The sequence below is a fragment of the Protopterus annectens genome, chromosome 8.part0, assembly GCF_019279795.1.
Source record: "Protopterus annectens isolate FY-2018-M chromosome 8.part0, PAN1.0, whole genome shotgun sequence".
NCBI classification, from domain to species: domain Eukaryota; kingdom Metazoa; phylum Chordata; order Ceratodontiformes; family Protopteridae; genus Protopterus; species Protopterus annectens.
This window is the reverse complement of record NC_056741.1, coordinates 244,435,483-244,450,150: the sequence shown is the minus strand read 5'-3', so window position 1 is coordinate 244,450,150 and position 14,668 is coordinate 244,435,483. Positions and strand designations below refer to the sequence as shown.

Below are 14,668 nucleotides of genomic sequence, written 5' to 3'. Positions count from 1 at the left end.
TTAGAATGGGTAATTCTCTTTATTTTGCAGATATGCAGGAGGTCTATCAGGGTGTGGTCTGACAATTCCTAGTATGTCAGGCATAGATCTCCCCCTCAACAGTCTTTAGGAAGCAGAATACAAGGATGAGACTTTGAGGCAGTCTGTGTAGGACATGTTACTTACTCCCTGTATTTTTGTGGTCTGGAACCTCTGTGGATGTTCCAGTTGTTGGATGTGCCTGGTTAGGTACATACCAAAGGGGGCATTGTACTCAATGATAGGTCTGATGACTGTTGAAAATAGTGGAACTATAACCTCCTTGGTCCTAGGTGCCTTACCTTTGTTTATAAGCTGCACAACATAGAATGATCTCCTGACTACTGTAGATATGTGATGAACAAAAGCAAGACTATTGTCTATGTTTGTCCCCAAGTCCCTGACTACTGGATCGACTCTTAGACGTGTGTTATCAATATGATAGTTACCAGGCATGGATGATTTTGTGAAAGATACTAATGACATCATGTATGTTTACTATCTTTATCTGTATATGATGGCAACACACATAATTGTTATCTAATCTTTTGCATAGCAGTACAATGTAAAGAAGGGGGTTTACAATCTGTGTTTAAATGCTGGCCTGTCAAAAGGTTTTCTACATTGTTTTAATTCCTGATATGTGCAACTAATCTTTTTATAGATGTCATAAAGAAGTAGATTTGACAATTTTTCCCACAGAGAAAATGAAATAATTTTGGAGGTGCTGTGTCAACGTGGCAGGAATTTACTAAGATGGATGGGCAATACATTCTGTAGGAATCAGATGTGGAGGGACATCACTAACATGTTTAATGCTGTGGGTGGGTATAACCACTCACATGAGGCCTGTCGTTACCAGTGCTCTGACATGATCTTCCATGCAACCAACAGATTCTACCAATATGAGAGGTAGAGGAATGCCACTGATGGTGGGCAACCTGTACCTTTCCTGGATGAAATGACAATATTCCTGCTCTCTCATCATAACACTTGTTGCATACATGGTGGTGGAATGAAGACCAGTGTTCCAGGATGAACTTGTATGTCCACTGTTCCCAAGTACAATGTCATATTGGATTTGACATTTTTGGACATTCATTCACACGTCTTATTTGTTTTATGAATTTTACATTATCACGACCACGCCATGATGTATGACACATAATGGCTAAGGGAAGACACGGTAAGAATGCTTGCATGTTCTGTTACATAAACACTGCTTAGGTGACACTGTAAGCACTATTTATACTGATGCTCTATTCACCTGCACAGGGACATCACTTTCTGCCCCTCATTGGGATTTGTCAGGTATGTCTATCTGTACTCAGTTAAGCTGATGTGAATCCCTTGGCTGCCACTGCCTGATGCTAACAGTGAAATGTACTCAATGGTGCTTGTGTTATATGTACAAAAACAGGTTTAATACAATGATGAACAATGATAGCCTCATCAGAGGATGACAGACCTTGTAAGGCAGTCTACATAACTGCTATACTCCATTATCCCTGAGTGTCAATGTCATCTTATGTGTAATGTTGTTATGTTAACTTGTGTAGGGCCCTTGCCTTCTAGACAACAAAGTCAGACATCAGGTATGTGAATCTGTGCTCTGATTGTGTTTTATGCATCAGATTACATGCACCGTGATGATATGTATCTGCTTCCTACTGAATTGTGTATTTGTGTGTTTTTACACCACAGTGGCAATTCAACTCTCACTACTGGAGGTGGATTCAGAGGAGGACATGTTGGATATGTCAGCATGTATGTGCGGTTTTATGTTGGCCTTCACAGTTCTTTGCTTTTTGACTAATATGGATTTTCACTGCTCTGTAGGAGCATTGCACATCCCATGGCTGTGCCAGCCAGGTAAGTTGATATGTCCAGAATTAGTCAGTAATGTTAGACATTTGTCAAACAATTTAAGTTATATCCTACCTCATTTGCCCTCTGTAAATGTATATGACATGTATCATTTCTGTATTTGTGGAGCCACAAGCTCATCCACTGATCCTGAGTTGGGATGTGATGTGCCTCCTTGTGATAGTATGGCCAGTGGCACACAGGAAATTGCATTGGGTTCAATGTTACCTGGCCTGTAAGGGGACAGCCCTGTGGTTCATGGTATATCCTCTGATAGAGGGGATAGTGTGCAGGCCAGTCTGCTAATTTAGGGGTATCAGATATTGGTCATGACAATGACTGTAACCTGCTGTCCCTAGTCAAATCTAGCAGTTATGGTGACTCTGCCCCACAATGGAGTGCTACTGTCTATCAGACTGCATGTGGGAATGTAGGTGATGTGCATGGATGCATGTCAGATGGTGTATGCCTAATTTTACAGCCACATGAATGTTCACAGCACTGTCATGGCAATGACCTGCGTGCTCTTGCTCATGCTGTTTATCATGTAGCATACTCTGTTGAAAGCCTTGTTATGGCAATGCTGGAGCAGTGCCATAGTACAACTGGGTGTTATGTGCCCTGACAGTAACTAGCAGATTACCTCAAATGGGGAAGTGTCTGATCCCCTCTCATTACACCCTCACATGGCCATTGTATGTCATTATCTGTGCTGCAATGTACATGCACATCTGCTGTTGGTCATCCTATTCAGAACCCAGCAGGTGCATCCAGATATACACATCACAGTGCTGCTCAGACCAGCAATGTGTTCCACTCTGTTAATTTTACCACATCCAGTACCTCAATACAGCACCATGGGCATAGTGTTTCCAGAAGTGGCAAGGACAGCCAAGACCCCAGTGCGAGCCATCAGAGTGGATGCCCTAGACTGTATGAGTGTAACACTGGCAGTTAATATGATGTGTGTGTCCTATTGTGTCATCCTAATCCTGTGGAAATGATAACCACTGTGCTGACCACTGCCTTCTCTGCCTATTAGTGGTCATCACTTGTATGATGCCACAGACTTTTTCTACACATTTAACTTACATAATATACTGCATTCATGTTTTGTCATGTTGTACATATTTATCCTTGTTATAGTTTTTGTAATATATTGACAACTGCCCTGCTGAACATGATAATCACTTCATTTTGATCTGCTGTTGCTGTTCAGCATACATCAAGTATATCTCCCAATCATAATCATATCACCTTACACTTCTGGCATAGATTGATACATTATCAATCAATCTAAAAAAAAAAACTTTGCTAGAATCTCTTTGTGTTCTGACTGAGTGTGCTTCTCAGCTGATAAGTATATTTTTTGGCACTTTTTAACTGTTTAGAGTTGAATAAAACAATAATTGAATTCAATTCAAAATACAGTTTGAATAAATTGCCTTTATTTAAACTGTATTTGCTTTAATATTGCTACACACTCGTGTGCTAACTTGCACTGCACTTGAATCATTTTTAATGCTGTTTTAGCTGGTTTTCTGTAAATAAAAAAAAATCTAAGTTTATTTCCTGCCCTTCCTGTAACTAGTCTAGTCCAGATACAGATTTTCTGTATCCAGGACTGTTTGCAAGCTTCTGAGCCCCCCAAGCCTTTCTGTGTTGGAGGGAAGCATTGTAGCTTATCAGTGGGAGTGGTAAGCACTTGGTAGCCTATCTACCACAAGAGTAGTGGTGTCTGGCCCAGACGTTGTAGTTTATTGGCCATTTGGGCAGTTATTTTCCATCTGTTTCAACTTTCTTGTTTAAAAGCCCACATTTGCTCTTGTTTCCCGCCTTTCCTGTAACTAGTCTAGTCCAGATACAGTTTTGCTGTATCCCGGACTGTTTGTAAGCTTCTGAGCCCCCCAAGCCTTTCTGTGTTGCAGGGAAGCCTTCTAGCTTATCAGTAGGAGTGGTAAGCACTAGGTAGCCTATCTACCACAAGAGGAGTGGTTTCTGGCCCAGAAATTGTACTGTATTGGTTGTTTGAACAGTTTTTTCCATCTCTTTCAACTTTCTGATTTAAAAGCCCGCATTTGTGCTTGTTTCCCATCTTTCCTGTAACTAGTCTAGTCCAGGTACAGATTTGCTGTATCCAGGACTGTTTGTAAGCTTCTGAGCAGTGCCAAAGTCTGCTCTTCAATTTTTCCCTTAAATCTGCTAGTTCTTTCCTCTCCCACACTTTTACTAGCTTATTAGTCTAGCACTTTGCCAGACTTCTTGTAGCAATTATTGTAGCACCCAAAAGTGCTGCCAGCACTAAACGTTCTACAAGGAAGCAGCTCCAGTACTTATTATTAATGCCCACCCCTCAAGGCATGTATAAAGGTCAATTCCCTGTGTTTTCTCCTATTAACCTGGTGAACTTGGCCTCCCTGAGGCAATGCAGCAACTGCCTCATGTACACTGACAACCCTCTCCTCTTACCTCCCAACACTCAGACTTGCGTGAGATGCACTTATATATCCAAATTGGAAGCCACTCACTTTCCAGCCAAGACCGGAATAGCTGATCAAGAGGAGAAGATCAACATTTGCACCACACCACATGGAACACACAGCTCTCCAGAACACACACCAGAACTGCCTTCACATAAAAACATAAACCACACACCCACCTTCGCGGAGGCTCTCAATAAAAATCTACCCAAACAGCAGAGACCTCCAAGGCAGAAACACACTCGACCACCACAACACTAATCACGAGACACATAACTCTCTTAAACAGTGTGCCACTCAACCAAAGCCCCTAAGGCAAAACAGCATGCCCAGCACACTAGTCATAGGTGACTTGATGGTGAAGCACACTGATGTCCCACTCACAAGGTTGAATAAGGAGAAAGTAACAGTCAGCTGCCTGTCAGGTGCCAGCATCCACCAAATAATGCAAGCACTCAGGTCCCTCAACAACAGGTAAAAATATGACTCTGTCATTGTACATGTGGGTGTGAATGACCTGAGACGTAACTCCCTTGACTACATGAAAAGAGACATGGAGGAGCTCTTGGATTATGTAGCCCAGGTGGGTATGACCCTAGCCCTGAGCAGCATCCTACCATCACCCAGGATGATACCAGAGTACAAGCAGAAAATGATTGAGTTCAACAATTGGCTAAGTTTCTGGTGTCATTCTAAGGGGATCCAGACTCTGTCTGCCTGGGATGACATGATTGCCAGACCTCGATGCTCTGTCAGAGATGGACTACATCTGTCACCCCTGGGATTCCAGATACTGGCCAAGGATTTTGCCACCCCATAGTGCTTTTTTAGGCGGTGTTCCAAAGACCAAATTACCACCATAACAGCTACAAACAAATGCAATCTGAGGGTCATGCTGCTTAACGCTAGAAGTCTAAATCTCAAAATGCACTCGCTCAAAGCACTCCTTAAAATGGAGAACATCAACATTTGTGCTGTAACAGAGACCTGGTTCAAGGCAGCAGAAAGCACCCCTGCACTACCAGACTATAACTCATTCCACACCTTTCAGCCCCAGAACTTGGACCGAAGCTCCAAAGAGGTGGTGTTTCCATATTCATAAAGGATGTGCACAACTCCAGACTGGTAGCCCAATATAACACATCAGAGATACTTCAGGTGCAGCTAACATTGGGTAAGACAGCAATTCAGGTTGTAGCTTGCTACAGGTCCCCAACCATGTCCCAAGACTCACACTCCATGTTCCTAAGCACCCTGGAGAATATTAGAGTCCAACCTAACACTCATACTGGGCGATTTCAACTACCTCTTCATTAACTGGGAAAACTACTCATGTACCAATACACTTGCCCAACGTTTCCTGGAATTCATTAATTCCAATGCCCTGGACCAGCTCGTTCTTACTCCCACTAGAGGTATCAACATCCTTGACCTGATCATTACTAACATGGATGACCGTTGCTCTACATCAATAGTCAACTCCTCCCTGGTTAGATCCGACCACAAACTAATCAAGTTGGAAATCCACCCCCCCCCCCACAAAGGTAACCACCATGAAAAAGGTGGGTTGCAAACTGACTCACAGATAGAACCCACAGTGTGAAAGTAGCTGACTCCAAGTCAGACTGCTGACCAGTCACGAGTGAAGTCCCACAGGGTTCGGTCCTGGGTCCTCAACTATTTGGTATCCACTTCTCTGAAGTCCAGGCCAACATGAAGGGACTCTGGCTGACAAAGTTTGCAGACAATTGCAAGTTGGGAGCTATTATTAACTTTCCAAGTGATGTGGACATGCTACAGAAATGCCTCACTAAGACCAACGACTGGTGTCAGAACCATGGCCTTAAGCTCAATGCCAAAAAAATGTGTCGTCATCCTCTTTGGGAAAAACCCAGTTCTCATGAATTACCACATCGATGGTAGTCCACTGAACACAGAAGGCGTTATAAGAGATCTGGGAACACAGGTTGACAGCAACCTCTCTTTTGACCACCACATTGCCACTGTGGTCAGAAAGTCCTTTTATGTGGCACATCTCATTACTAAGGGTTTTGCATCCAGGAAGAAAGTTCATTGTCTCCCTCTACTCTTCCCTCATTAGGCCAGTCATCGAGTACAATGCCCCATTTGGCATGTACCTCACTAGACACCTGCAACAACTGAAGAGGCTGCAAAAGTACCTCACAAAGAGGATCCTAGGCCTTAAACACTTGTCCTATATGGACAGACTCAAAAAACTCCAACTAGTCTCTGTCTCATATCGCCTACTTAGAGGTAATCTCTGCTTGACTTACAAAGCCATGTCTGACCCAGCTCTGTTAGAAATGATACCTCTAAAGAAATCCCAATACCTCCGCACCACACACTCCAGAGACCGCAACCTCATTACCACAATTAACAGAACGTGCTGAAGGGACAGGTTCATAACCCAGAGACTGCCCATGTTATGAAACAGACTTCCCATACATGTCAAACAGGGCACCTCACTGGCCCTCTTCAAGAGAAATATTGATGAGTGGATGGGAAATAGAAAATTCACCTCGGGACTCACTCCAGTGGCTCTACTCAACCGAGGCACTGGGAAAAAAAGGTTGTGTGGCACGATGCCAGGGTAATCCTATGGGCTAGGCTTGTAAAGGCTCCAGGGCCATTAGCCTAGTACACACCTATGAAACTATGAACCTATTAAACATTCCATTGTTGTCTGCCATTACTGCATTTCACAGGTTTACTTCATTATACATACAAGTAGTACCTGTGGCAATTTAATCTGGTACTGCACATGTCTCCCCTCAACACAATATGCACCTATGATTTAAATTTTCACCTTTGATATCCTCTTGATGTTGAGTACTTTCCATTTGTGCATTTCAATATATACCTGCTTATACTCACATGTCTATACATATGGTGCCTTATCCAATACACTGCAGCATGTTTCATGGCTGTTGTGTCATACCTGTCTTTGATACTTTGTTGTATGACATGTATTTGTACTCTGAGTGACTCATGTGTTTGCACCCACCTGTGCATTGCATTAGTGGTTTATGTGTGACAGGCCGGGACAGGCATGTACTGTCATACTTGTATGTGACAGTCATGGAGATAATGTCAGTTTGTCTATGTACATCTGTACATGTGGATTATCACGACCCAAAGTTCTGAGCCAGATGCAGCCCTGTTGCCTGAGCTAGGTTATATGGCTACAGACTCTGTCACCCGTGCCCAGTTGTTCTCACCCTTATTTCCACCTGATCATCCTGTGACAGCTCTGATAGCACAATGTCAGACATATAGGGTGCATGGGGTAGGTCACCCACACCTAAAGATGGCAGACCCCTGTGTTTTGACATTAGCATGTTGTGCAGCATAGCATACATAGTAACCATCTGTGATGCCTTTCTTGGTGTGTACTGCATTGCACCCCTGGATGTGTCCAGACATCTGAGACTTGTTTTCAGCACACCAAACACATAATCAATAGTATTCCATGTGGCAGTGTATACTCAGCAGAGATTGACTGGGGTCTACATGGAATCATAAGCCAAGGCACCAGTAGATAACCACACTCTCCTGTTTGTAGAAAGAGAAAGACACATTTAGTCCTCTTGCTTATTGTTCACAGGTCTACATTCAGATTACACCATAGCTGTGGTGCTGTACTTACCAAGTAGGAGTCCCTCAGGAATTTTGCAATGCTAGAAAGTTGCCCTCAGACCACTTTGCCTCCAAATTGCTGTATCATGCAACTACTGGGGTGTGTTGTCATAATATAGATATTGAGGCCATCTGCAAAGCACACTACCTGACATTTGACTGATGGCCACCCCTTTCTATTGAGGTAATGGTCAACATAAGGTGACGCTGGGGTTTTGATTGGAATGTGACTGCAGTCAATTGCCCTGAGGACATGTGAGAAATTGTCAATGGAATAGAACTGTTACTTAGCAGTCTTGCATTCCATGGCTATTGCTGGAAAAGTGGAATGATTCATCCACTTTCCTGAACAGCACTGCCAGGAATTGTTTCAGAATGTGACTGGTGGCTGTCTGAGACACTCCTACAGAATCACCCATATCCTGGTGAAATGTCCCAGAGGCCAGTATACCCAGATTCAGACATACTTTTATTTCTACTGGGACTGGGTTACCCTGCAGACTATGTGCTGACATGTGAGGTGCACAAATCCTGCACATAGCTTGCACAAGATTTCTTTCTAACCTGTGTCTATCAATGACCTTCTGGTCAGAGACCCGGCTTAATTGTAGCCTGGCTCGGCACCTTGCTGGCTGTCTTCTGGGATGCATTTGTAGATTTCTCTCCAGTATGGCTTGTAATACCCCAGGCTGTTCTAGTGCATTAAATCCACCTTGCATTTTTTTAAGTGATAATCTAACTATTTTTCATGTTTCCATCAGTGATACACATATCCATCTGAAAGAATGTTCATTCTTTCAGTCACACACATACAAATGCACATAGATACATTGAGAAGTGTAAACATATGTGAACATACACATCCACTTGTGGCAGAATCTAAGCACACACACACACACACACACACACACACACACACACACACACACACACACACACACACACACACACTCACACACACACACACACACACACTCACACTCACACACACACACACACACACACACACACACACACACACACACACACACACACACACACATACCACTGACATGCAACACATACTAACCCTCAGTTTGCACACCCATGCACATATATTCACACACACACACACACACACACACACACACACACACACACACACACACACACACACACACACACACACTCTTACATATATGGTGCTTGATATACTGACCTGCTGTTCTTCTGATATCTGTTGCTCTTTGCGCTGTTCTTCTTTGTGCCCTGTAAAATAAATAAATATATCTTTGTATCACTTCACCATCTATATCATTCTTAATAATGACTGGGCTTGCCAGCCAGCATGCGGAAAATCACAGCATGTTCCTTAACCACTCATAATCATGCTTCGGGAAAAATGTGTTTTTGATGGACCATTATCTGAGGTAGGAAGGACTCAGCAGTCAATGGCCTGCTCACCTTGACATTGAGGAAGGTATCAGTGGACCTGTTGCTTTGGCTGACCTCTGCTATGGGACCTATCATTCCCATGTTGCCTGATAACTGGGGGACAAAGGAACTGAATTAAGAAGCATTTATATGTGACATCACTCCATGCTCTGCATATTTAAGAAAGAAAAAGAGGCTGCCCCCACCCATTTAAAAGCTATTTGTGAAAAGTGGTCATAAATTATCGTCACTTCCAGAACCTGAAGAGATTCTGAAACATTGTATATAATGAACATCAAGTAGCTTCCCTTGGAACCTGGACCTCTTTGTGGGGATCCACTGCAAGCTGTTGAGTCTGATAGAAAAACTGGGAAAACTTGCAAAGAAAAAGACTTTATTAGGTGGTTAGTTTAAGATGTGACATACGTCTGGAATATATATGGCAATAAGGGTTATCAGTATATGGGCCCCATTAAAAAAGTAAATAATATCTTGGACTAGTTGAAGACAACATCCTTATATGATGTGAATATATTAGCCATTCAACAAGCATTTTGTTTTTGCACAAGTGTTACAGGTATATATTTTGTTACTTTTCTTTAATGATGCTATTCACATTAGTCTTTAACTTTCTTTGCAGTGAAATATCTCTGTTGTTGACATCAACTTATCCTGAAAGGTGCATTAACATTTAAATAGCCTTTTTATAGTACAATACATCTAGTGTTTTAATTAAACAGCCACAGGCTCAGGATTTTCTGCTAATGTTTAATTCAGTGAGCATGAGATCAACATGAGAGATCATCAGCTCTGCGAAGTAGGTAGTTATTATTAATAAAGTAAATGCCTCATTTCAAGTTTTGTTTTCTCTTCTGATGATATGTGATTCCATGCTGCTATAATGCTGCTGTTCCAGAGATGAAAATGTGCTATGTGATTTTGAGAATGTCACTTAAAGGAAAAGTCCATCCTCTCCTACAGTTTAACTCAACCTTTAGGCTTCTTTTCTCCCTGCAATATAGTTTCAGTATTGCTTAGGTACCAGAAACCTACAAGCACTTTATAAAACTTTCATTTTCTTGCCCTGGAATCAAAGGAAGGTATCCCTCCCCTTTTAAGCTTAATGTCTCATCTACTGTAGGCAGAGGAATGTGTCTCTGCTTGTATAACGTACAACTGACACAAAGACATACTTTTACCTGTGAGATACTGTTCTCAATCTTGCCCAGGTAGTCAGTCCTGCTAATAATAGAAGATCAGCATCTGCTATGAAAAAAGGACACAGTGTTATTTAACTATTTCTATTGCTTTTATTTCAGAGAGGAAGGTAAGCAGTGTCAGTGCACCTAGCAGAGTCCTGAGATCTCTACTGTGGGGGAAATGAAAATCGCAAATGTCTTGATATTTTACATGGAAAAATATTTTCTGCTTTTTCTCTAGATATTACAGAAAGCTGTGATAGTACATTTAATTCATCTTAATACCATAAAAATGGGTCTATATCCCTTCAGTGAAAAACCCTTTAGTCGAACACCTCTTTGTGGAATGCTAATTGTCGAAACCGAGATCTGTCGAACGGTCATTTTAGCCAATTTTTTCCTATGGTAAAAAAAATGCTTGGCCAGCCTAACAAGTGTCAAAAATTTCACAAAATTTAAAACCCACCAAGGTGGGCGGTTGTGACCCCCCCCCCAACCAAATATACCAACTCTGAGATCGCACTACAGTGGAGAAAAGGGCAAATTCCCAATGATGGCCAAGCGTTTTTTTTCCTTTAAGAAAAAATTTGCCAAAATGACCTTTTGATAAATTGAGGTTTTGACAATTAGCATTCCACAAAGAGGTGTTTGACTAAAAGTTTTTTCACTGAAATGAAGTAGACCCATATAAAATGGTATAAACAACCAACACTGCACATCAAAGAGTATTTGTTTTGATAATAAGATGAAAATAAATATTTTTCATTTGATAATGGCATAGATTGTCCTCCACATTCTCAAATTTTGGTAAGAATCTCCCACTTTGTGCATAAAAGAAGATGACAACCCTAATTGTTCACATGTCTTTGCTGTATATTGATCCAGTGGTAAGCTATATTTTCTGTAACTGCAACAGTTTTATAAAAAGAGGTGTTAGTCTTATTTGTCATGTTCAAGGATTATGGTTTTGATGAAGTGTTATTATGCTGCAATATAACAAATCACAGGGTAGAAATGCAACCGAAGTGGGAATATGTAATCTATGAAGACAGTTGTGCTTCAGTTTAAAAAAAAATCTAATAACACAAATTCAACAGCAGACAGCTATACCTTTTTTGTTCTGTGCTTGTAAAGCATTTTTTGGTCCTCGTGGGGCATCATTTTTCCCAACCTAGCCCTGAGTGTCTCACTTCCGGTCCAAACCAGGTCTACCACCTCCTCTCTTGCCCGTGAACTTACTCTGGTGTTGCTGTGGTCAGTCATGGATCCTAATGGTGTCCTGGAGGCTCAGCCATCTCCACTTCCATCCTTGGGGGGATCTTTTAGACTCCCTACCCAGTCCCTGCTCACCTCCCATGATCATTGATTCATCCAAAGGAACTCTCCTCACTGGATCACACCTCCCCTAAGGGGATATCATCAGTAAATGGCCAGCCTGCTATTCTGTTAGTCACCCAAGCCACTAATTAAACTTAGGTTGACTGGGCTGTAGTTAAGGCTTTATTCTTCTATGCAACTGGAGCAACCTTTTTGAGCAAAAACAGAAGACAAATTATCACATTTCTCCGACATTTAGGATAAGAAAAAAACTCTACTCATCTCCCTGTTGCTACACACACACTGGTGAGTAGTAGAACCAGCTCTTTGAAGTGTTGATTAACAGCTTTCTGACTTCTGTGGTAGCTTTGTCTCCTCAGGAAGAGTGTGTAGGAGGGTCTGTCAGTGTTGACAGGGACTAAAATATATCAATCCTTAGAAAAAATCTGCAATTTAGCTGCTTTATTTTGCTGGAACTACATTACTGTTGAAAATGGCAAAGCTGACTGACAGAAATATAAATGATGATCATTCAGGAAAAAAATTTAAGTGCTTCTGCTATAGAAGGTGTTGTATATCTGTGACTCATACTGCTGCCATTGTATTTTAATGAACTAGTAAGACAATATCACTTCTATATGTCTATCATGATTTATACAAAGGAGACTTAAAATGGGTTTAGGGAAGGGGATAAGAAAGAACTAAAGCAAAGATCATATTACTATGGGAGGCTCTGTATCAGCCATTTTGCAGAAAAACATATTCAGATTTTATAAGAGGCACCTAGTGATTTTGATGTATTAAAATAGCTCAGAAAGCAAAGGTACTATGAAGAAAAAAGACATTGAGTTTCAAGGTGGAATTTTCCTTTAGCTAGAACAGGGTTCTTAGCTGGGCTGTGTTTGACAAAAAACAGTTGTGCCTAGTAGGTCTCTCTCTCTCTCACACACACACACACACACACACACACACACACACACACACACACACACACACACACACACACACACACACACCCTAAAATTAAACAAAATAGTGCAACATCTAAGTACTATGGACAATGTTAGCTATTATTAAGGGATCATATAGATATGAAAGGTGAAGGTGTGTTATGGTTATTTTTTGTTTCTCGCAATGTTTTACACACTTGTTTAAATTTCATTTTTTGTCTTTTAATCAAATATATACAAACGACTGATGTGATTTTTACTAGCTGTAATTGCTCATCACATGCTTTGTGAGAGACTAAGGGTGAGATGGGTTTACAGGTTAGGAGACTTCAATACACCTTGTTGAGCCCAAACTGGATGAGGTGCCATGTGGTCAAGTTCTGTCTGGTGAAGCTGAATGCCCCAACCACTGTTTTCTGTAGGGAACATACCTCTCAACCACCTAGAGCAAGAAATCTGGACAAAGCCATAAATAAAAGTTGGAAAGAGGCCTAAATATGGGGCAATTTTTAAATATTGTTCTTAGAAACTTAGAAAGTTGATAGAGCAACAGGTTTTGCATTTGCATGAATTTTCTGAAGGGTATGAAGTCTGAAGCTCAAATGCCTGTCATTATTTTCTAACTTTAGTCTTTAATGATTTGCCACTAATTTGCCAGAAAAACACAATTTTATGAGAAATAGATCAAAAATATGAAGCAAAAATCTGGACATTCTGTGAAAATCTGTAAAGTTGAGAGGTATGGTAAGAAGTCACACACAGTACAGTATGCTTTCTAAGTATGTGCCAATAGAGTGATTCCTTTCTTTTGGGAGATGTATGCCTTTCTGTTTGTCCAGCTGTGACTGTAGAGTTTGTATGTGTAAGTTCTAGGAATGTTGGGGGTATGCCTTGTGTGTGTGTGGCAGGGTGAACTTGTCCCTGGTAAAAAAGAGTTTTATTTTAGTTTTTTTTTGTTTTTCCTCTGGATAACATTATAATTGGTTGTTTTTGTCTGGTTGCAACCTTGTGCAGATCTAACTCAATTAATTTGTTAATGTGAGAAAGAAAGCCATAGAACTTCCTTAGAATTTTTGAAGCACTCAACAGAGAAGCAAATATTGAGAACTTATACAGATTTGCAAAGCAACAATAGTCTTAATACAAAACAACAGTAGTCTTTAGTGCTACGCAAAAACAAGTAAGAAATGCAATTACACAAAAACAACAAATTAATTATTGGTTTAAAAGATGGGAGAATCCTGTCTCTTATTTTCCCCTGGCACATGCAAACAAATTTTGCTGATTTGTAAGACAATTTTCAATATCAAATAATGAGATTTTAGCTCTTCAGCGGGGCTGTTACTTTGCATTGTGTGATCAGGACCTAAAGAATTGTTCATTATTTATTTTATTATTTATTGACATTTGTTGACCTGGAATGTCCACTTGGGCCAAGCGATCCATTTTCAGTGGAGGTCCGGGGAGGAAAGATCCGTACAATCACAGAAATGCTTACATAAGATCAGCTTAACTTTGAAAGTCAAGAAGGTTTTTACATAATACAAATTGAAAAAGATGCACAAGACAAATACATATTACAGAAGTATACAATACAAGAAACCAAACCCAGTGTGTTAAATTTTTAGTAATTCTGTTTGTATATTCTCATAAGTAAGAATACTGTTTAATCAATTATGTTTATTCAGCCACAGAAATAAAGAAAGCAAGAGAGAGATAGGATATGAAGACAGATAGTGTAAATTGCAGCTATATTACGTTAGTGAAA

At 40.8% G+C, this 14,668-nt stretch overlaps 1 protein-coding gene across 2 annotated transcripts in view; it reads right to left on the bottom strand.

Moving 5' to 3' along the window:
- The window catches only part of LOC122808728 (T cell receptor alpha chain MC.7.G5-like), a 284,866-nt gene that overhangs the window by 22,840 nt on the left and 247,358 nt on the right, over positions 1 to 14,668 (bottom strand). For both annotated transcript variants that reach the window (XM_044079720.1, XM_044079719.1), the window contains exon 5: positions 9,220 to 9,269. In XM_044079720.1, the coding sequence (XP_043935655.1) occupies positions 9,220 to 9,269 (50 nt within the window). The remainder of the gene's footprint in view (positions 1 to 9,219; positions 9,270 to 14,668) is intronic.